At 36.0% G+C, this 24935-nt stretch overlaps 1 protein-coding gene across 5 annotated transcripts; it reads right to left on the bottom strand.

Moving 5' to 3' along the window:
• Window positions 1-227: 227 nt before the first annotated feature.
• On the bottom strand, window positions 228-23414 carry LOC109065277 (centrosome and spindle pole associated protein 1-like). Of its 5 annotated transcripts, none has more exons than XM_042751950.1 (28): window positions 22900-23414; window positions 22700-22772; window positions 22451-22554; window positions 22159-22203; window positions 21741-21836; window positions 20857-21188; window positions 17183-17262; window positions 16994-17090; window positions 16836-16893; window positions 15756-16105; window positions 15487-15605; window positions 15191-15275; window positions 14751-14862; window positions 12889-13036; window positions 12160-12246; window positions 11575-11696; window positions 11349-11498; window positions 10582-10725; window positions 10390-10497; window positions 9969-10035; window positions 9760-9886; window positions 9350-9489; window positions 7949-8086; window positions 7348-7391; window positions 7139-7202; window positions 5507-5589; window positions 3036-3186; window positions 228-820 (listed from the first exon to the last, which is right to left on the bottom strand). In XM_042751950.1, exons 1-28 carry the CDS (start codon window positions 22972-22974, stop codon window positions 612-614), a joined length of 3408 nt encoding a protein of 1135 aa, XP_042607884.1. In that variant the 5' UTR covers window positions 22975-23414; the 3' UTR covers window positions 228-611. The 5 variants fall into 5 exon arrangements, 4 of the variants coding, with proteins under 4 accessions (XP_042607884.1, XP_042607883.1, XP_042607882.1 ...); XM_042751949.1 differs by having other exon boundaries at window positions 16997-17090; window positions 22159-22239; window positions 22900-23413; XM_042751948.1 differs by having other exon boundaries at window positions 22159-22239; window positions 22900-23411.
• Between the last annotated feature and the right edge of the window lie 1521 nt (window positions 23415-24935).

The raw sequence follows: 24935 nt of genomic DNA, 5'->3' as shown, positions 1-24935 counted from the left end.
CAATTTCATTTAAGGTTTGAATTTCGTAAACAAACAGCGTCTGTGTTTATATGGTCAATTTTTAACAAATTAAATTGACTTTTTCTTTAAAATCCCATATCTCCACAAACTGAGCCATTAAAAAAAAAACCGCACACGTCACATATAGATGAAATACACAATGTGTTCACAATTTTTAAAAATATTTATTTAAGAGTCAATACACATTACATAGGCTTATTTTTTCCGACTGTCAAATTCCTAATTACAATTCATGTGTTGTAAAACAATCAATAAAAATGAAAAACAAATCGCATCTCTCACCTGAGAAACAGAATTCATGCAGTTAACACATTCATACGAAGTCACAGTATGAAGCATCAAAGTGAATTTCCCAGACTGCACTCTCTGACTGGAGTGAACAGACTCTTAATGCTACAGGAGGTGTTCCAGAATTTTCTAAGTGCAATATTTCATTCACAACAATCAAAAGTCAGACAGAAACAAAAGAAACTGAACTAATGAATTGTTCATGTTCATCTTTGGCCTCAAGTATACAACTCGTTCCATACAAAATAGCTAAATCGTGAAACTGGCATAAGAATTCATAATTCATGCGTCTTGAATGAGATTTAACCATGGTAAGTGGACAGCCCTTCCCAGTCCTGGCCAATGTGGGTTTGGCTGGATGGTCTGCGACCGCCCACGAATCTCTTCAGCGTTTCAGAGGAACTAGGACGTAACCAGGGGTCTGTCGCAAGGGTGTCAATGGAAACACGCCGATCAGTTGAAGGAGGAGCCTGTGGCCATAGCTCCACCCCTTCCTCTGCGGACCCTTCCCCTAGATAGCACAAGATACATATCTCAGTGCTTCTAATTACATTTATGGCTTTGTGTTTAGCAAGCTAACAGCTTAGCATAGCGTTAACTGATTAAAAAAAAAAAAAGTTTTTGAGTAGCTAAAACAAGATATCAAAATTTATGTTTTCATCTTTGTGTAGTCTGGATTCTAGATATATCCACCCCTAAAAGTCATGCAAAGCAGCAAACTGTGTTGGTCGTGTTAAGCCCAAGCTTAAGTATTCTTCATTTTGCTCTCAGTGTGCATGTCGTAAATATCATCAAGACATTTTTATGTCTTATAACTTGTGGAGAGAAATAGTGCAGACACTGGACAAAGATGAATCTTTCTAGTGCACGTCAGGGTTTTTTCCAAAACAAATTTTTGTCCCGCCAAAGCCTTATTTGGTCAGTTAATGTAAATTATGAGTGATGTACATGACTGCTGCACTTGTGCATGTTAACCGAGGAAGAGAAAGAGTAGAGAGCCCCTCCTCATGCACTTTCTCTAACTGTCTTTCTCTCCCTCAAAATCAACTGACATGACGGTAAAAGGTCGGAAGATTTCAAAGTGCATTCTGAGATTTTTTTATCTTGAAACTTGAATTACCGGTGGTGAATTGTGCTAAAAAAGAAAAAAAAGAAAACAAATCATTGTCTTATCTTCTCTGACAAGTGTTTCACACATGCAACTAACATAACTTAAAAATAAATAAATAAAAATCCTACGCAGTAATGAAGTGTTTGTGTTAGCAAATCTTTTGCGATGTCCTCCTAACAACCAGGATTAGCACACAATGCGTCCACGCCTGCTAATATCCGATTCATGACATAACGAATCATTTAAACCGGTTCATTTTAATAAATGGTTAAAACAACTGATCTGTCCACCCTTCTGAAATATGAGATGACCAAACACCTAAGAAGAGATGATGCCAACCCCTTACAGGACCTCAGATGATGACAACCCTCAAACAACATACAAATCTACCAAATTGTACTATAAGTTTAATCGCAACATATAATCATCGCAGTTAATAGTTTTCACCGTCTGTTTGATTACATCGTTAACTAACTGCATGAATTTTACTGTACATTTCTGCCATACGGACATCAACTTGACAGTCACCTCTGATAAGCTACTACTAAATAATGTAGAAACTTTAAAATAGAAACTTAAATTTTCTGTGAAGCTCCTTTGCATCGATTTTTATTGTAAAAAATGCTATATAAAAAAAAACTTTAATTGAATATTAGTTCAAATAAACGTTTCAATGCTACTTTTTAAATGCTTTTTTTATTGATTTTTTGACACAGAAAAAAAAAACCTGCGTGTGTTTGGTCACTCAATCAAATGGAGTAAACTTTGAAAGGCTATGCGTTTTGCTGTATGTATATGTTAAATGTCTGCAATATACTTCAAGTGAAATTGAAGAATGAACAAACATTTTGATCAGCCTATTAAGTTCTACTGGAGTCTGTTGCGAGAGTTCAAAAGCATTTCTCAAAGCAAACTTTCCAGAAAAGTTTGCTCTGACTGGTAAACACATTCACACAAACATTCATCAGTTTGGTTACTGTATTCATTAGATATATGATTTAAGATGCCTTGTGTATAAACTTTTGCTATGGCTGATAACAATAAGTACATGTCAGCAATTTTCAATTTTTTTGCTAATCAAATGAAAATGTTTGCATTATCTTTCATATCAAATTCTTTCATTAATGAATTTACATTTATGTTACAAAATTTACAACTGCATGAATAATGTTATGAACTTAGTGCTTTAAATCATTTTTAATATACAAATATGAAAATTTGCAATGATACTTTAAAATATGAGAGTAAACTGCCAGTAAACTGCCATTAATCTTTTTTTTTAAAATATCGATATTCCATTTTGAGAATCGATACAGTATCGCCAAACAAAATATCACGATACTCACATGTATCGATATTTTCTTACGCCCCTATTTTTTATACTGTCACACGTTGCAAACAAGAACTCTGCCAGGAGTACATTATATCAAGGCCTTAGGTGTCCCTGTCAAATCTAAAGTACACTCAAGGTATTACATGTTGGCGTCTTCCTGTCAAAGTGCGCCAGATTAAGCTGCAGTGTTGAACAGACTTCATGCCAGTAGTCAAATGTAGTCTGGCTGGGCAAGACTAACCAACCCAAGGTGATTTTCCTTTCAGATTCAGAGTTCCTGACCTGATCTCCAATCATGTTCTCTCATGTTGTTCAGCAATGTCATCTTGTTCTTTGTGCGCTCTCTCAGCCACTCTATTTCTGTGCTGGTAATCGAGTGCACAGACTGGCTGTCAGGACTCCTGTCAGGTCGAGTGTACCTGTTTACCACATCCTACCAACAAAACAGAAGTACAGTTATTCAGTCTTTATCGATGCATTCAATAATAAAAGAAAAAAAAACATTCTACTGTAGTTCTGTTATAAATCCCAACCCAATGGCATCTAAACAGTAAGCAGGCTTTAAAAGGGATAGTTCACCCAAAAATGAAAATTCTGTCATTTATTACCCTCATGTCGTTCCAAACCCGTAAGTCCTTTATTCATCTTCGGAACACAAATTAAGTTATTTTTGATGAAATCTGAGAGATTTCTGACCTTCAATAGACAGCAAGGGTACTACACACATGTAGAACACATATGCACTGCGCCTTGTTTACATTCAGAGGAAAGCGTGCGCATGCGTCGTGGCACTCTCCCAAAATGGTGCCTGAGCAACCATCTACAGACAGCTTGGCAAAATGTAAAATGGCACAGCTTTTTAAATATCTGAAAGTACACTCTTAATATCAGTCAGTCAAGCAGTCAAGCATTAATATGATAATCAAGTATTTAATAATAGAAGTATAGTAATCAGAATTATACAGCTAACAAACTAACAATAATACAGATAAGATATTATTATTATTATTATAAAAATTCTACTAATAGAAACAATATTAAATCGCACAAAGGATTAACAAGCTGTTGGATTCATAAATATTAATCAAGTTGTGTGTGTTCGCTCAAACCAATTTGCTGAAACCAAAACAGGGACGAAAATAGGTGAGCACCAGCCAATGAGATTGTCGTTTGCGTATTTGTTCCAACCACTACTGGAAAACCCAGCAGTTCTTAAAAGCTGAAGTATTCCAAAGGAACGCCGTTATTTTGATAGGAAAATACCACAAAGAATATTGTTTACATGTAGCACATCAATTCTGCATGTTATGTAAGACTCTCTCGCTCACTTGCTCTCTCTCTTTCTCTCACTTTGCATGAGTTAGAGAAAGCGACGGTGAGTGTGCACCTTCAGTCTAGAGTTTACGGTACGCCAAATACACAGACACAGGTGCGCTGTGCATCCATTGAGATAAACTGAAAAATATCACAGAACGCTTGATGGAGAGTGAAACTCTGAGGTGCTCAGTCAGATTGTTTGGCAATTAAAATATATCTGTGCTAAACTTATACTAAGCCTCCAACTCACACACTGGCGAGTAAAATCTGAGAATTTATTAGCCATTGGCTAATATTAGATATCATTTAGTCTCCCAGAGTGAAGATTTAGTCGCATATGCAAGTGATTTACTCGCAATGTAGAGGGTTGCTGAGGGTGACGCGTAGGAGAATTGTTGAATAAAGTCAATAAAAAAGAAAAACTGTGAATAAAAGCTGTTTTTGTTTTCTTTAGTGCACAAAAAGTATTCTGTTAGCTTCATAAAATTAAGGTTAAACCCCTGAAGTCAACCACTGACCATTTTAATGATGTCCTTACTACTTTTCTGGGCCTTGATCGTGGTAGTACCCTTAATGTCTATGGAGGGTCAGAGAGCTCTCGGATTTCATCAAAAATATCTTAATTTGTGTTCTGAAGATGGAAAAACGTCTTACGGGTTTGGAATGACATGAGGTTGAGTAATTAATGACAGATTTATTTATTTTTTTTTGGGGGGGGGGTGAATTATCCCTTTAAGGATACCTTGTTTAACCAAATTCTAGGGCAGGATGCACATATTAAGTTGAAGTTTACTTCTTCGGAACATTAATTCACATATTTGCACTACGCCAGCGTCTTCACACACAGACAAAACTTACTAAAGAAGTGTGATGTGTGACAAATACATCTGTAAATAAATACAATTTGAATTCACGTCTCGTACACTTTTAATGACCTTTGAATGGAATATATACGCTCCCCTTGAACTGGAATCATGGTGGAATATCCTGTGATGTCCACTTCGCAGGGCACTTAGAATAGAACAAACATCTGAAGTGATAAGAGATACACACAAAATGTGCAGAGCTGGGGGGCATGAGGATTGGAATTGAGAACCGCTGCCATAATGCATTCCAACAATTGGAGTTGCTGCCTATGTAGAGCGTTCCAAATCAGTCAGTTATAAGGTTTCACTGTGCTGCTATATGGGCATTTCTGACAGTTGCATTCACATCTCATGTCTTTTGCAGAATCTTACACGAAGTTGCATTCAAAAAATGTGGCGCTCGAGTTTAAAAGTTCAACTTTTAAAAAGCATGATCCATTCTACTGAACCTTGGAAGTCGGCTGTCCATGTAGGTAGAAGCAAGTCAGCACGGCAGCTAGGTTTCAGAACAGATCTCAAGACTGCCTTTGTCAAGTGAGGTTGTAGTTGTGTATAACTGGGAACTCTTACTTCAGACATGTCTGCCTTCCTGACTGCCGGTCTGGCTCTTTGGTCACGCCGGGATTGTAGAAGGAATGAATCGTCACTGGGGTCTGTGTAGAAACAACTGATTGGTTATTTACAGCCGACAAATGTTCAGCAACAGCAGGCTCTTCGGTCCTTCCTCTCTCTCTCGAGATTCTCTCTAGCTCCAACATGCACAAGTTAAGCAATCAAAGCTTGGTAATTTAAACTGTGCAAATGAAATGGCATTTAATAGATGAGACTGAGACTGTTTTGGGAACTCATTTACAAGGTGACTGTTGATCTCTCTGGGGTGCCGCTGAGGACAGGCATTATCCTCACCCCAGAGTCAATCTCTCTTCTGTCTGGTATTCATAGCTGTCACACTAGCTGTCACTCGTCCCTGGTGGCAGTGACAGCAGCTGTCTGACGGCAGTGTCACGCATTGTCTGCTGCTCATACTGCCACATACACACCACAATACTTGTGAAAAAACATCCCATAGACATCTATTGTTTCTAAATGATGTTAATCGATATGCCTTTTAACTTAGATATCAAATTATATTAATAAAGCAAAAATGGTCAGTTGAAAGAACTAAGAACTAAATATCACAATAACATGCTACATTTTTAACAGAGAAAAAGAAAAGAAAAGTTTTTATGATTTTTTTTTTTTCTCTTTTGGTGATATCTTTGATGAAATCCGAGAGCTTTCTGACCCTGCATAGACGGCACACAACTACATGTTCAAGAAAGGTAGTTAGGACACCATTAAAATAGTCCATGTGACATCAGTGTTAATTTTGTTTTCTTTACGCACAAAAAATATTCTTGCTTCGTAACATTACGGTTGAACCACTGATGTCACATGGACTATTTTTACGATGTCCTTGCTACCTTTCTGGGCCTTGAATGTGGTATTTCCATTGCTGTCTTTCATCAACAATATTTTCATTTAATCAAAAAATATCTTATTTGTGTTTCGAAGATGAATGAAGGTCTTACATGTTTGGAATGACATGAGGGTGAGTAATTAAATGACAGGGTGAACTATCTATTTAAAGTAGACTCTTTTAGGGATAGTTCACCCAAAAATGAAAATTCTGTCATCATTTACTAACCCTCATGTCGTTCCAAACCTGTATGAGTTTCTTTCTTCTATTGAAAAATGTCGGTAATCAATCAATTGATAGTAGCTATTGACTTCCATAGTATGCTTTAAGTCAATGGCTGTTTTGGGAGTCAATTAAGAGCTTATAAAGGCCAAAGTCCAAAAAAAAAAACCTTCCGAAACTCTTGTGGAATCTCGCCATACACGTTGAGTTATAATAACGCCTTTCCAAAAATGAATATTTGTTATTATTTACTCACCATCATGTCATTCCAAATCTGTATGACTATATGATACATTTCTCAAAAATGATTCAAGTTCAACAAAAGAAAATGTCATACAGGTTTGGACCGACATGAGGGCGAGTAAATGCTGGTAGAATTTTCATTTTGTGTGAACTATCCCTTTAAGTATTTATACTGGTGGGTGTAATCTAAATGTCGTCTAAACTTTGCACATGAAAAAGTATGTGACACATTTGTGAGTAAAACACTTCCCTTCGTTTTTCATTTTAGGGGAACTTACTAATAAAGGCGCTCTCTGAGTCTAACAGCAAGTGTCTGCCTGGATCCTCTGCAGAATTCAGCCTCTGGGGGGATAAACACATCAATAAAGACGTCAAGTCAATAACCAAAACCAGCACGAACAGAATGCAGATGCCCTTTAAGGGCTCAGAAAAAAATGGGTCACGGAAAAACAGTCAAGATTTTTTAGGTGGTGCACACGCAACTCACTTGCTCATGATGCCGCTGCCCTGCAGACACCATGTCAAAGTAATCTGCCCAGGAAATACAAGTACTGTATGAGTCTGCAGTTTTTAAATGTAATTTTCAGTAATTATATATTTTATTTATATAGTACCATTTAGAAGTTTTTTTTATTTTGAAAGTATCTTAAGGCCCATTCAAGAACCACAAATATAAAGATAACTATAATGGTAACTATATAAGCATCAGTAATATTGTGAACTATTATTACAATTTAAAATATCTGTTTTCTATTTTAATATGTGATGGCAAAGTTGAATTTTCAGCATCATTAGTCTTAATCACAAGTCTTCAGTGTCACATGATCCTTCAGAAATCATTCTAATATGCTGATGTGTTGCTCAAGAAACATTTCTTCTTTATAATATCAATGATGAAAACAGCTGTGCTGCTTAATATATTTGTGGAAATTGTGATTGACACCTTTTTAGGATTCTGATTTTATGCATCCTTGCTGAAAAAACAAGTATTAATTAAAAAAAGAAACCTTCCAACCCAAAACCAAAATGTACTATGATATAAAAAAAAAATTTCAAAAAAAAACTTTCATCCTCAATAAGAGACTGACCAGCAGCTCTGCCCCTCCTCAGGCTGTTGATGGTTCGTTGCTGTTGTCGTAACAGAGCCTGTTGCTGGATATCTAGACTGTAATCATCACTGGGGGAGTCAGGATATGTCTGTCGCACCTCCTCACGAGATGCACCATCTGATAACAAACACACATGCAGATAAAAGTCATCCTCTCCTCCAGGACTACAGCCTCACTGACAGATAATGCAGGGACACTGAATACAGATATTAAGCGGCACAATGACAAACATTATCCATTCACAGAAAAAACTGACTCATATAGCAAATATGTAAGTGTTGTGCATCACACATTACAGGAGAACAGCAGCTCTGCCACGGCCAATGCAGTTGGCACAGCGATGTAGAGAGAGAATCAGAGCTAAAATAAAGAGCATGACAAAACAAGGGCATGGAGCCAAGTGCTGAGTCACGGATTACAGAGATGCTACTCATTTCTCTCCTGCAGAGGGGTTTGATGACTGATACGACCGTTCACCCCATGAGGTGGACAGATGGAGAGGAAGAGCTGTTAAATCCATATTTTGAACACAGAATAAGGTTAAAAGTTTTCATGAGTGACATGAAACTGATATTCCTCTAAGAAAACACATTAGCATTTGATACTATATTAGCATTAGGACATTGGACATAAAATAATCCTAGTTTCATTCAACCATATCCAGGTTTTTGCTCTATGGATGCAAGCGTAATTAACACAGACTGTGTTATTTTAGTATTATTTATATTACAGTATTTATTGAATCAGCTTTTATTTTTGAATTAGCTTTTATATTTTCAGTTTTCACTTTAGTTTGAGTTTAGAAATTTTTATATGCGTTTATAATTTATTCATATTTCTATGTATCTTTATTTTATATCTATTTCAGTTTTGCCATTTTTGTACTTTTCAAGTTTTTTTTCTATTTATTTATATTTTATTTTCAGCTTCTTTTCATTTAATGTAATCAATTATTTGTAGTTAACAGTAATAACCTCGATTACAAATAGCTACTTTTTTTATTTACTTCCTCTATCTACCCATCAAGCCATCCATCCATCCAGTCAGCACACATTTTAGAGTTGACTCTAAAACTAGAAATCCTTTTATGGCAAGTCAGTCCACTCGTTGGCCATTTTGGTATGCAGTATTTCGCTGAACTCATTTAGCCAGTGTGGTAATGTGTGACTTTAATAGGAATTTGAAGAGCTTATGGTAGTTTTTTGATGTTATACTGAAGTTAACAAAGGATCAGAGCATGAGTAATAGGAAATGAGTGAGGGTATTGGTGGAAGGTGAATGGGATTCTGGGAGCCATCATGGTTGTGTGAAATTACAGACCCCTTGAAGAGTTCTAGAGAGGTTTTTCAAGCAAAAGACAGGAAATTTTGTCACATTTACCTCTGTACTTCAGAAGGTTAAACTCCTGCAGGTTCTGCATGTTGACCGCTGCAGTGGTGTGGGAAGCCGGCCTCCTGATGGGGACTTGTTTGCATAGCCTCGCCACTTCAAAAACATCCTCTGGGAGGTGCTCTCTTGGCCTGTTCAATATGTAAAGCATAAGGGTCAGAGGGACAGCATAAACCTTGCCAAGATGATCTTGCATGGTTTATTTTGTGATACCTACCTGCTGACTGTACATTATGCCATATCACATGGCTAATTACCAAATAAATAGGGACATTGGTCAAATATGCAGTTAAGTAGTCATTATTTCAGAAAATATTGATCACTTCAGATGTTTGTGGGGGGGAAAGAACTTTATTATAGGTTCTAATAGACCTATAATAAATGTATAGGATGTTAGCTACCTGCTGTGAACAGGAGGGGTGTGATCATTTCTGTTAGGCTGCATCAGTTCTCCCTCCAGACGTCTCTGTTCGCTCCGCAGCTGCCTACGCAAGGCCGATAACTCCCTGATCACCGTACGCTTTTCTTCTAAAACACAAAGTCAGTATACAATTCAGGGATACGGTCCTTTACAGTTCTGGTGGTGGGGACAGGATAAAATATATGTTACCTGTGGCCCTGATCTCGTTCCTGCGGGCAGGCACTGGGGGAGAATGTGGTGCTGACATTGATCGCATCTGTTTGAAAGAAAACAAATAAACTGTAATTAGTCACTTTACATGTCATTCACTTAGACGTTCCTGTCTAAGAGGGCGGTTCTTGTCAAGAATAAGCTGTAATGTGGACCCTAATTGGATGTTTCTTCAACTTTGGGGACATTTTGTTGTTGTTGGTTTTTGTTATTAAAACTAACAAACTGTAACTTTTTTACATGCCTGGACTCTGTTAATGGACAAAGTAAACTAGTGAGTTTGTAAAAAGTGTTTATTTTTACAAAAAAAAAATGTGTCCATAACTGAATAAAACCCAAGCATTGGCAAAATAGTTGGTCTATGAAGCAAATAGTAGTTGTGTGCATGTGTTTCACTCACAGACAGAGTTGCAGAAGAGCGGTGGCTCTCCACCGATGGAGGTCTGGGCATCTGCTGACGTAGTTTCTTCTGCAGGGCTGGAAGGGGTGGTGACGGTGCCCTGTGGACCTTTTGGTATTTGAGAACAATGTTTCAGTATATTGTGTGCACATATGAACAAATGTAACAGACTTGATAATGTGCACTCCTCACCTCCTCCACATGTGTCTGTTTCTCCCTCTCCTGTTTCTTCCTCAGGGCTTCGTTCTCCTTCTCCTCTGCTTCTTTTCTCATTTTCTCAGCCTCTTTACGACGCTCTTCGGCTTGCCTGATCAACTCTTCATTTTTGGTCATTTGCTGTGAAACAGGTGACAGAAAAGAAGCACATCCTGTGGTTCTGTACCTTTCTTTTAATTTGCATTGTGTCATTGTTCATCTAATTTTCACAGATGAAGTCCTATCATTTTTCCATTAATTTCAAAAGGAATCTACATCATTTCAATAGGAATCTGGAATTTCATTGTTCATCTAATTTTCACAGATGAACAGATTTCACATTGAATTTAAGTTGACTAACAGAAAGCCGGAAAATTACTTGGTTTGAACATGAGTTGTGCTTCACTGACAATGGATATAAATCTATTCTGGCTGTGAAATTTCACCAAAATTTTGGCATGGTGACTGCTGGTACAGTAGATGCTGTAACTACACCATTATGAGGGTAAAAAGCATCTTTTTTCCATTGACAGCCATTCAAAAGTTGCTGTTTGTTAGGGAATATAAGGGAAAGCTTTTATCATTTGCTGTTTTATGTCACGCTTGGTTAGGACACTGGGTTAAAGCCTTTAGAGGATAGACTATTTCAAGCTTAACACACTCATATATTCAATCTGGGTCAAGACCAGTGCTTCAAAGTGAATACATCTTCCTCTCGGCAGGCCATTTTTGGGATTCGCATGATATAACTGCAAAACAAGAACCTCTTTTTCTTTCTGACGCTTCCTCTCCTGCTCTTCCTCATACTCCCTTTGGATCCGAGCTCGCTGTTCGGCCAGCCGCCTCTCTTCTTTCTCTTCCTCGAGCCTAGATCGCTCTCTCTCTTCTGCCTCCTTTCTTCTCTTTTCCTCGATCTATTCATTCCAAAGATGAAGACAAAGTTATACGGCAGGCCAAAAGCACAGAATCAAAAGTTGACAATGTCCGTACCTGTTGTTTCAAACAATCCTTGTACTTTTCCTGATCATGGAGCTGCTGCAGAGTGGGCAGTTCATTGAAAAGGTTACCCCGGGCTTGCACAGATGGCTGGGAAGAGGAAAAACCTGCAGGCTCTACAGGGGCAGAAAAGATTTGGATGGATTGCATGCAAAGGTCTTTTATTTTTAGCTTCTAAAAGGTTTGATGGTAGTATCAACAATCAGCTTTTTTTTTGTTTATATAAGTTTTGATGGTTGTATAAATACATATATATATATATATATATATATACACACATATATATACACACATACACACATATACATATATATACACATACATATATATATATATATATATATATATATATAATGTATATATATATATATATATATATATATATAGATATATATATATATGAAATTTATATTATATATAGTTTTAAATACACCAACTAATAGCCTCCTCTAAGTGCATGTCATTGCAGATGCAAAATTTCATTTCATTCAAATTCCACTCTAGTAACATGCTTTTTATGTTTGGGAGTCATTTAATTTTTTTTATATTGGTTTATGATTGTGGTAAAGTTTCTGTCACCTGTTCTAGAAGCCACTGGAATCCGGGCTACTCTGCCTCCGGAATCATATGCTTCCACATTTGTTTTATGCATTCGTTTCAAATCACCTGGAAACACAAAAATGTGACATTACTATAATTTATACCAGAAATTTTCAGTATCAGTTTGATGATCAAAAAATATAGCATGGACAGAATATATAAACAAATTGCATATTTTTTTTGTTTCCAATCCAAAAACTGACACCACCGAGGAGCTATAAGTACATATTACACATTAGTATATTAGTATATTAAACTCCAATGAGCATTTTGAGATTTTTCCAGTCATTCATGATTACTGGGTAAACACTCACAAACAGTGCTTCTAGCTGGTAAATTATTTCTCTAGTAAAACTAGAAAAAAAATCTCATATTGACTGTCAGAATTTCCATGATTAATCCTTTTTATTTATTTGTTTCTTAATTGTCTTGATTTTCATGACCACAGGAACACTGATACATATAAGTATCTGTCAACTCTAAAATAACTAAATAAAATAAATGTAAAACTGCATTATAATGTATTATTTTGAACTGATTACTATCTTGCAGATCCGCAAAGGGTATGTAAACCTTTTATTTTATTTTGCAGTACTCCCACTAACGGCCCACCATTTGTGGATTGCACTAATTAAAGCCTTATTAAACTGCAGTGATTGCAGCTGACTGTGGACAGGGAGTTGACTGAGTGAAGTGTGAACTCCGTACTGATGAGGTTTCCATGATCGTCCCTAAGAGGGGCTCCTCCTCCAGCTCTTCCCCAGGGCTCGTAGGCCTTCATCTCAGCCTTTATTTTAGCATCATACAGCTCTTTTTCCACCTTCTCGCGATGCCGTCTCTGCTGTTGTTCTTGAATCTGTGCACCACAATTTAGACAATTAGGCTTTGTTCACACTGCACATCATCTGATTTGTTTTTCAAATCCTAAATGAATTGCAAGTGTAATTCCTATCTGTCACATTTCCACAAATCAGATTGGAATATTTTTTATTTTTTTTGCCGTTCTAACTACAAACAACTAAACAGATGACGGGGAAAAATTTATTTCTGCTGCCTGCCTGAAAAAACAACAATATTGTAAGAATGTATCATCAGAATCAAAGTATTATTACTCAACATGTTGTAATCAGACTTTAAAGTACACTTAGAGGAAATTTCAAACTTTCAGTTCACCACATTAAACCAACCCTGATCTGCCTCTAGATTCACTTCACCTTGGGAAATAGCAGATTCCGCTCAGATCTCTTCCTGTCAGACTGCTGAAATTCTTGGTAAACTCTACACGGATTAGCATTCAAGGCCATCCCACTTCAAACCCTTCACTGCACTATTTCATACTCAATGATCTTGCAACCAGGCAGTTAAACAAACATCTTTCTAGCTATATATCTTTCGGTATCAAAGTTCCCCTGAGGAAATAGAGGAGGATAATGCAATTTGTCCTCCCTAAGTCCTTCATCTGTGTCCACAGTCATTATGATATAAAGATATCATCTGACATCCCACTGAGGTAAACCTAATCCTGCAGCCAAATCAAGCAAATCACTTCATAACATTAATGCTTTGCAACAGTATATCACCACTTTCCATTAATAGGGTACGTTTTGATGTCCCACTACATTTTTAAAAGCATTAGAGACACAAAATTCCTTTGTTTTGCTTTGTACAGAAAACTATTAGATAGCATTCAAAGTACCATTCAAAATGTTGGGGTCAATAACTGTTTCAATTTTTTTTAAAGAAATGTATCCTTTTGTTAAGCAAGGATGCATTCAATTGATCAAAAGTGACATTTACAAGTAAAGACATTTACATGTTACAGAAGATTTCCATTTCAAATAAATGCTGTTCTTGTAAAGTTTTTTTTCAAAGACTCTTGAAATAAAGGTATCAACAAAATATTAAGGAGCACTGTTTTCAACATTGAAAATAATAAGAAATGTTTCTGAAAGATCATGTGACACTAAAGACTGAAAACACAGCTTTGCCATCACAGAAATTTTATTACATTAAAAAAATATATTAGAATAGAAAACTGTTTTTTAATTGTTCTTTAAATTTTAATAATAATAATAATAATAATAATAATAATAATTTCACAATATTACAGTTTTTACTGTATTTTTCATCAAATAAATGTGGCATTGTTGAGCATAAAAGACTTCTGTCAACAACATCTTTCCGAAGATTTGAATAGTAGTGTACATGCAATTATTTTTTATCCAAAATAAAGTATTTAATTTAAATTAATATTATCTTGAAAAGTAGCAAGTTTTAATAAAAGTGTCTGTATCATCACTTCTTAAATGACTTGATCTTGACTTGACATGAGTTTAGTCCAATGTCTGAGGTCTTGACATCACAATTCTGACATAATCTGTTATTAATATTCAAGTCATTGTTGTAATATGACTGTTAATTAAAAAATGTTAATTAATACATTTTTGGTGATTAAAATGTAAAGCTGTTTAACCGTGTTAGAGCATCTTTCCATAAATTACATTAAAATCATCTGCACCCTTTCTATGGCATGATAATTCAGCTCATAGCATAAATTATTGTGAGAGTACCTGCTGCTTAAGGGCTTCCTGATAGCTAACAGCACTTTCCTTGGGCTGCTGCAGCCTCTCCGGAGGAAAGAACGCTGGTCCTGATGGAACAACTCCAGCATGGTTCATCGCTCTATGGAGAGACAGAGATAAGCATTGTGTTATTCGGTTTTATTCTGTTATATCTGAATAAATGCGCCCCCTACTGGTACCTCAGCATAACTTGCCATAAACAAATAACCAAGTGTCTCAAACATTATGACTTAAAATCTATTCAGAAGATTTCAAAGTATTTTGGATTTTTTTTTGTCTTGTCATTTCAATGTGTATCGTTTTAAATGAGGTGCAATTGAATGGCAGTTGTATAAGCCACTTGCAAACGCATTGTAAAATCCCTGTCATGTGACCAACTAAATTCTGAAGCTAAATAACTGACATTTTGTAAGAAAACTCATGCTTACTGTGTGAGGCCTCCAGACGGAGGCTGCAGAACAGGCCACTGTGCTTCTGGAGGGATGAGTACCTGCTGACCCACAGCTTGTCCATCTAACTCAAACAAAACAAACATGCAATCAACAGCTACATTCATCATAAAACTTGCAGGGACTCTAAACTATAACAAAACTACTGCAGAAACAACTTTCATATTACAATACTGACCAACACAAATATCAATGAATGACAGATAATAATAACATACATAAGCACAGATTTATTTAGTTTAACCAAATTTGATATATATGGTTATGCTACTTACAGTAGGCCAGATTGGGGTCTAGAGGATTTCTAGCTCCATAATAGTAATATGCATTATCATAAGGAGTTTGATAGGAGTCAGCGAGGGAGGGACCCAATTGAGGACGTGCACCTGTAATTCTGACATCAGAAAACAGACATATTTCATAAAATCCTGTATATTTTAAGGTATGTTATTAAATAGGTTATCTTTTGTTTTCAGTACAATTGTTATTACAATTGTTGTTCCAGTGCAAAATCTAAAAGCATAACTCCAAATCTAAGACAAACCTTGGGGCAACTATCTCCCCCAGGGTTCTTGAGAGGCTTCTGTGATTGCCTTCAGTAACAGAGGTTGTATCATTGGCCTCAAACCCTGCTCCAGCCTCCAGCCCAAGGCCTGGTGTATTAGCCAGCTGGCTTAAGACAGTGCTGTGGTCTAGAGATGGAGACTGGAAAGCAACACGGGGTCTCTCAGGGGGTGCTGTCTCCTTTGGTGGCTGTGGACGTCTCTCTTCTTTGAGCCGCCTGGCAGAGTCAGCCCTGAACTCCTCCAGACCCAGCCCTGGGTGGTAGGATACATCCCTTCTCCTGCCCTCATGTTCCCGGGTCACGGCACCAAATTGTTTGATTCTGTCTGGCTGTGAGAAACAAGGTAAGATGGTTGTAAATAGGAGCACAGAAGGTGTTGCACAGCTATGGTTGCAGTGAAAATGTGTGTCAAAGTCTAGTCTATCGACTCAAATACTGTTCCAATGTGAGAGAGGAACAAAAACATCTTCTTGCATGCTATATTACAAATCTTCTAAAGCCATACAATTACTTTGTGTGAGAAACAGGCCAAAATTCAAGTTATTCACTGATAATCACCTATTTAAAATGTAGTGCATGTTTTGTATGAACACGTTTTGTTTTTTTATCTCATTATGGCCACAAGAATATAAAGCACATTTTAGAACCATTGAGAGTTTTTGCATACTGAATGTTTCATAACAATTTAAAGAGCTTAAAGACAAAATAAAATGAAATATTTAGCATTAAATAAGCTGCATTTTTATTTTATTATTACTTCATAATTATATTATATTATATGATAATTTTACTTCTTGTTCTTTAAATTGCCCTGAAAATGTCATTATGCAAAAAAATTAATAAATAAACATTAAATAAAAATAAGCAGCACATTCCTAATTTTTTCCAATTTTTTAAACTTTGATCTAAAATATAATAAATATAATATAATTAAACATGTAGAAATGTTATGCTTATTAATTAATTTAAAATAAAAAACCTATTCTTTAAATTTAATATAGAAACCATATAAAATCTAAAAAGAAAACAATGAATATTCAAAAGCATGAGGACCTTCACCTTTTTTTCAGGATCAACAGCGCCTGTTGCAGCCACTCTCAACTCTAGCTCCTTCTCCCTGTAAAATTGAGTTTAGGTAGTGAAGTGAATATTTGAGCCCTTAAAGGTTTTAATTCAAATACCTACAAACAGCATATCAAATACTTGATGTTTCTCACTTCCTTTTGTTTTTCTGTTGTTCGGCTATTTGCTGTAGCAGCTCCAGTCTGTACCGTTCCTTCCTCCTCTGAGAGGCCTCATCACCTTCAGTGGCACCTAAACAACCCAGTCACAGGTCAGAAATTACACACACTTTTATATATACATTCTACATACAGTTTGATTTGACCCAACACGCATTGTCTTACCAATCATGAGTCCTGTTGCAAACTCAGTCATGTTCTGCTCGTTGACAGATCTGCTTTGCGCTGGAGTCGGTGCTTGTAGTTCATTCAAAAAAATTGAAAATTCACACAAAGGAACAAAAAAACTCCATCCATTGTCTTACACTAAACACACCCTGATCTCTGCAGCCCTGGCCAAACTATCACGTCACACACTTCACATATACAGTGAATAAAAGAGCCTGGCTGCAGAGCCATCAGAGGCTTTGAGCCTCCCCATCAACACCAATCAATACAATCCCACTGACAGAATGGACAATAAATCCAGCTAGTCCACCGAAATCAGCGTTTCCTGTCTTTGTATTGTTAGAAACCCTCAAGTAGAAAAATCCTACAAAAGACATGAAATCTTAAAGTTTAAAATGAAGGCTCAAAACCATCATGTCTTTCATTTTTTTTCACCACAGGTGGACTGGAAAGACAGCAAATTGATAGTAGGGTTTATAAATACAGACTTCTGCTAGAGTAATTGCCACTTCAGATAATTGATCCACTGCAGTTTTATTTTCAGTGAAAGATTGGCTTTAAACCCCAATTACTCTAATTGCAGATCAGTACTTGAGTAGAAGTGCAGTTAGGGTCTGTCTATTCTCCTGACAGCTGTCTGCATTGACTGTGTCTAGTAGGAAAGATGTCAAATTTAACAGAGATTACAGCCTGCACAACCCTTCTACTTTCTACATCTGCTTATATTTGGCTCTTCAACTGTTCAAGTTATTTTTATTTGAATGTTGCTATGGTGATGATAGTTCTTTTTCACAGATATTGTTGGTTTGGTTGAGGCTGTTAATTTCACGTACTCTACAATGTTATTGTAAAAACTCATTTATGCCTTCATCTTCTTCCCATTTAAACATTACATTGTGTGTGTGTATATACAGTATATATATATATATATATATATATATATATATATATATATATATATATATATATATATATTATACACACACACACACACACACTCCCTCCAAAAGTATTGAAACAGTGAGGCCAATTCCTTTATTTTTACTGTAGACTGAAAACATTTGGGTTTGACATCAAAAGATGAATATGAGACAAGAAATCAAAATTTCAGCTTTTATTTTCAGGTATTTTCATCTGGATCTGATACACAACTTAGAGGATAGCAACTTTTGTTTGAACCCACCCATTGCTCATGTTACCAAAAGTATTGGAACATGTGACTGACAGGTGTGTTTTGTTGCCCTGGTGTGTCCTATTATATTGATTATTCAAACAATAAATAGCACTGAATGTCTGCGCTCAGTTTCAGATTTGGATTTTGCCTGTGCAGACCGCATTTATAGTTCGATGTGTAACCAACATGAAAACCAGAGAGCTGTCTATGGGTGAAAAAGGAATGGTGAAGCTGAGAGAAGATGGAAAATCAATCAGAGCCATTGCACAAACACTGGCCATAGCCAGTACAACCATTTGGAATGTCCTGAGGAAGAAAGAAACCACTGGTGTACTAAGTAACAGACCTCAAACAGGTAGACCAAGTAAAACATTAGCGGTTGATGACAGAAACATTGTGACAGCTGTAAAGTAAGACCCTAAAACAACTGTTAGCGACATCAGCAACAACCTCCAGAGGGCAGGAGTGAAGGTATCACAATCTACTGTTCGTAGAAGACTTCATGAACAAAAGAACAGAGGGTACACCAGAAGATGCAAACCAAAGAATAGGAGATAAGCCTCACATATTCTGGGACAAAGTTTATGGACTGATGAGACAAAGATTAGCCTTTACAAAAGTGATGGAAAGGCTAAAGTTTGGAGGAAAAAACATAGCTAAACTGAAACACAGTGGAGGTAGTGTCATGGCTTGGGCTTTCATCGCTTCTTCTGGGACAGGCTCATTAATCTTAACTGATGATGTAACACAACGGCAGCAGCAAAATTAACTGAAATATTTTGTCTGCCAATTTACAAAAAAGATGCAACCAAACTAACTGGGAGACCCTTCATCAAGCAGCAAGATAATGACCCAAAACATAGTGCCAAAGCAACAAAAGAGTTCATCAGGGACAAAAAGTGGAAGGTTTAAGACTGGCCAAGTCAATCTCCAGACTTAAACACTATAAAGTATGCATTTTACCTGCTAAAGAAGAGACTGAAGGGAGTAACCCCCCAAAACTGAAAGAGGCTGTGATGAAAGCCTGGAAAAGCATCACAAAAGAAGAATGCAAAAGTTTGGGAATGTCAGTGGGTCACAGACTTGATGCAGTTATTGCAAGCAAAGGATTTTCAACTAAATTTTAAATCTTAAGGCCCGTTCACACCAAGGATGATAACTATAAAGGTAAAGATAACGATAAAGATATAGTTCTAAAAATCATTCTCAATATTAAAGATTAGCAGAGTCCACACCACACCTATAAGGATAAAGAGACAATAGAAATTACATCGGTGGAATCACTTTTAGAATGATTTTTTCCAGCTGATTAACAATAAAAATATTGACAGCCAATCAGAATCCTTCCTGCTGTAATGAGATCGAGAATTTAAAGAGGCGAGTTTATTCTGTTTATTCAAGCCCAAGATGCTGAGTGTGGATTGTAAAGAAAAAGCAGAATGAAGTCTGCTTTGTTGACAGCTGGCTGACAATTCCAGAGACCCACAGAGAAAGAAAGAGGTGCAGTAGAGGATGTAGAGATCGGATGCAGGTTAGCAAGATTGCGTTACCGTCTCCATGTGACGTTAAAGCATTGTCGAGATACAGTTAGAATGGTTTGAAAACACATGATAGATGTGGAAAAGAAAGGACAGGAAAGGAGAGTGCAAAGGGAAGATAAAAATAATACTTAAGTGCGTTGGCGGTTTTGTTGCTCGGTGAAGTCGCGTAGGTAAAGTCGCAGGTCTTTATATACAGTGTAAAAATGAAATTTTGAAGTAGAAAGACTGAAATAGTACGTAATAAGTTGTGCGTCAGATCCAGATGAAAATACCTGTAAATAAAAGCTGAAATGTTGATCTCTTGTCTCATATTCACATTTCGTGTGTATGTATTTATTTATAAAGGATCATGTGACACTGGAGTAATGGCTGCTGATAATTTGACTTTTTGTATATAATATTTTACAATACTGGTGTTTTTAATGTATTTTGAATTATTTATAATGTGAGAGTTATTTATCATCATGTTTATTAGCCATAGTTTAAAAATATCTGACCACACAATGACACTAATGATAAATCAGAATTAAGTTTTGCAGACTAATTTGTGATAAATCTGTACTTTTTCCTACATTTGAATGTGGTAAAATCTGCAGCGTGCACTTATTTACGATAAAATGTGTTGGCAATGGGTGTAAAATGTCATTATTAAATTAACCAAAAATAATTTACTATATGTAAGCAACATTAAAACGTTTTCAAAATGCAATTATAATACAGAAAATCTAATCAATGAACATGCATGGGGCAGAATAGATATATCATTTTGTAAATGACGTGCTCAAAATCCATGCCAATCCGTGGAGTTTTCATCAGAGTTCCATATGGGCCTAATTATAACCGGAAGTCCCTCAAGAGAATATTATTCTTATTATGTTTCCTCAAATATAACCATATCAGCTTCAGAGTGCCAGCAAAATAAACAGGACGCAATAGAGAGAACATGTAAGATGCACCTGTGAGAGCTGTTGTCATATTTTCCTCCTCTCCTGGTTTTGCCCGTGTCTTCCTGTACATTTGTGTGCCTCTCTTTCTCTAGGAGCTCTATCTCCTCATCAGAACTGGTGTGATCTCTGTGAGGGCCTCCCCAGCGATCCGGCGTCTCTCCCCAGTGTCTCCGTGGCCTTGATACCTTAGCCACTCCGGAAATGGGCTCAGTCAGAGTGGCAACATCCCTTTTTGAGAACACGGTGTTCTCGGGGTTCTGACTGGACTTTTGCGTTTGTACCTCTAGAGAACCAGCAGGGTACTTTGGAGTAATTGAGCCAAAACGATCTCTCTCCAGGGCCTGACAGAAACATGATCAACATATACTGAGGATTCAAGGAGAGGTTCAAGTCTACAGAGTTTTAAAAGAATAGTTGAACTGAATGATAATTTACTGAAAATTCCACTGGATGAAGCAATTTTATGGATAGAGTATTTTAGCTAGGCGATTGTTTAAAGTTAAAACATCTTAGTGGTGCATTTGTTTTTTTATTTACAAACATGCTGCTTCTCACATCACAAGATGTTAATTGATGGATTGGAGTTGTGTGGATTACTTGCAATGTTTTTATCAGTTGTTTGGACTCTCATTCTGACGGCACCCATTCACTGCAGAGGATCCATTAGTGAGCAAGTGATGTAAAGCTAAATTTCTCCAAATCTATCTCGGTGTATAAACAAACTCATCTACATGTTGAATGGCCTGAGAGTGAGTAAACTGTCAGCAAATTTTCATTTTAGTGTGAACTATTCCTTTAAAAATGTAGTTCAACAAGGACATTTGTGAAGGTTATTTATTAATGTAGATGTATAGGTCATATATCAACAAAATAATGCTTTATTTCATTTAAACCTGTGGGGTAGTTGAAGTTTTCCCTATTTTCTGTGCTCCCTCTTGCCCTCGGAGAAACATATTATATTCCTTGTTCCTCTCATCCTGCAGCTTTTCCTGGGTAGAATCACAAAACTGTTACATTAATAGTGTACTGTTACATTTCTATGGTAACAATAAACAATCATTCATAGTATAAGACCTCTTTTACTACTGTACAAATCTCAAATGTGTACGCAAACCAGATCTGCAGTTCAGCAATAAACTGGTTGCCAATAGACACCTTATCCAGTCAGAGTAAGCAAATCATTTGTCATGTCACTGAGGGCTTGCCAAACAGTAAGGGTGGGTCTTTGTCCAACGGACTGAACCGGGTCATGGCACCAAATGTGGAATTCGCTCTAGTGATGCCGATGTTTACAACAAACTCATATTTTACCTTCGCTGATCTCCGTTCTTTTATGGGGAGAGACAGCATGTGGGACTGTGGAAGTGGATCAGCAATAATTAGATTTTTTTTCTAAGGAAGAAATAGAAGAAACTAATTAAAACCTTATTAAAATAAATAATTTATGGGGGAAAAAAACATCTGATTAACAAACAGAAACACAAACTATTTAAAATATGTAGTTTAAAAAATATCAAAAGAGAAACCTGTGTGCAGTTTTTATATATATATAGGCCTATTTAAAATTTTTATTGAAATATTATATAAAATCAGAGGAGCATACCTCAGACATAAAGTGTCGGTAATCAAGCCGTAGTTCTTGCTTTAACTTCTGCTTTTTTCTTTCATATTCCTCTCCAAGAGGTAAACTGAGGCCAAAACTCTCTTCTGGAAATAAGACGACAATATGAAACATCTTCAATGGCATTTTTAAACAAGTGAGAAAGAACAGACGCTGATTTTAAAATGTAACATCCAATATCAAGCAGTGAATATATGAATTTGACTGAAATTATATTGAGATAAATCCTGCCTTTGGTCTGTTTGGGGTGAGAAGGCTGTTTTTTGTTAGCAGGCTTGATGTTCTCCTTGTTACCAAAACTTGTCTATGAAGGAAAGACAAGTAATAAAACAATAACTTGAAATATAAATACATACAGTAGACATAAAATGTTCATGTTTTATCACCCAAACAAATCAAGCAGCACTATTTCTATTAGAAATTAAGCTTACCTTCATTTCCATGTAAGGCGCTTCTTCTGTGTTCGCCTTTCTCTCCTCCATAAAGTTACTGATGTTGACATTCATATTCTCCCAAACCAGACTCAGCAGTTGATAAAAAGACAGAAGCCGTTATCAGATGAAGTTCTTATCAATAACACAAGAGCGAATATGCCGCTCTCTGTGCATGGAAATGAAGAAAGACTTTGTTAGAGGAGGAGGAGATGGAGCGGATGGGGAGTGAAGACGCTGCAGACGCAGAGGTTGTTAGGCAACAACTCAACACAACACGCGCCACAACCTCCCACACTTCAGACAATGGCTGCGTCCCAAAACTTAGTGATCATCCGCATTTCTGAGCGGCATTCAGAATCTTGCGCCTTATGTGGAACTACTGCTACTAACTAACATAAACCACTCAAAAGTTGTTCTCACAGCTGACTACGATATATATTTCAAAATAAAAGTCCTATTTTTACTGACTGGCCTTTTAAAAAATGGCCCTGGTAACCATAGCTTCCGTTACATAAACACTTATTCAAAAATGTTAACGGAGGAAAAATATCAAAACGCTACTCACATGTAGTTTGGTGCATCAAGAGCAAAACAGACTTTTAATGAATAGATGAGATTCATGCATGTGAACTGCTCATACACTTGCCACAGAACAGCAAAATATATTTGTGTTTTATTTAATATATCACTGCATAGAAGTCATATGCATGCAAATTAGAAATTAATGTCCATATGTGACCAGAGAGCCAGAACTGAAAACATGCTGTGCTTGGTTCAGTCCAGCAGATGGCACGAACAAATGTCTGATTGTGTACAATCACTAATAAGGTTGCAAGCCGCCACGTGAACGTCTACTGATGATGGCCAAACAGATGCAAGGCGAACATGCTGTAAATCTGACCTTATTTCAGCAGTTTCAGTTGAGATGAGACGAAATATCATGTCTGTTTCAATGCTGCTGTGTTGATTTGTTTTTACCTTGAATTGTGACATCAAAGTGCTATTATATATTTCCTAATTCCTAATATGAAATGCTTAACAGAAGAAAAGTGTTCCAGGAAAGCTTCTCTAAAACAGGTGCAATTGTTAAAAAAAAATAAAAAATAGACTAAAAACATTGTCTAATAGAACTAAGATAGATAGATAGATAGATAGATAGATAGATAGATAGATAGATAGATAGATAGATAGATAGATAGATAGATAGATAGATATTTTTAATGACATTTTATTATAATATTTGCCCTAAAATTGTATCGTATATTATTAAATGTTATATTTAATTATATACAATTTATTTATTTAGCTTAGAATGATAGATTAAATACAACAATTTAGAGATAGATTATATCCATTTTATTGAACACATTTTTTGTCTTAAATTATATTGGTAAATATAATTAATATATTCAGTTTTTTGTTTTGTTTTAAGCTTTGAATGACAGCGATACAAACAGAGACGAACATAGATAGATTTTAATATTTTTTACTATAATTTTTTACTATATTTGTCCTAAAAATTGAATTGTATGATATTTTATGTTAAATATATTTAATCATGTAAAATATGTTTATATATATATATATATATATATATATATATATATATATATATATATATATATATATATATATATATATTCAATTATTAGTTTTCTTTGGAGCTTACAACAACAGAGAGTCAGGCAGTGACCGAATAAGGTCAATTTTTACAATAATTTTTGCCCCCAAAATTGTATTGTATATAATTTAATATGTTGAATATATAGTTATTTGTTTTCTTTGGAGCTTAGACAGACAGACAGACAGACAGATAGACATATAGACAGATAGACAGATAGATAGATAGATAGATAGATAGATAGATAGATAGAAAGAAAGAAAGAAAGAAAGAAAGAAAGAAAGAAAATGAAATAAATCAACTTTTTGATGATATTCTAATTATATGACCAGCACCTATAGATAGATGCCAGAGATGACGACTGCCTATCGTGCATGCTGTATCGTTTTGCGTTAGATAAATTAATCTTGAC

The sequence above is a fragment of the Cyprinus carpio genome, chromosome B24 (assembly GCF_018340385.1).
Source record: "Cyprinus carpio isolate SPL01 chromosome B24, ASM1834038v1, whole genome shotgun sequence".
In the NCBI taxonomy this organism is placed as follows: domain Eukaryota; kingdom Metazoa; phylum Chordata; class Actinopteri; order Cypriniformes; family Cyprinidae; genus Cyprinus; species Cyprinus carpio.
This window is presented reverse-complemented; position numbering and strand designations above follow the sequence as displayed.

Bases quoted from the DNA above. Each gene is read 5' to 3' on its own strand.
- LOC109065277 (XM_042751948.1), bottom strand. From the start codon at position 22,974: ATGAATGTCAACATCAGTAACTTTATGGAGGAGAGAAAGGCGAACACA. The intron at 21,837-22,158 runs GTAAAATATGAG...GATTCTACCCAG, and splicing joins AAGAACGGAGATCAGCGAAG to GAAAAGCTGCAGGATGAGAG. The intron at 10,726-11,348 runs GTTCTTGTTTTG...CCTGTTTCACAG, and splicing joins AGCGTCAGAAAGAAAAAGAG to CAAATGACCAAAAATGAAGA.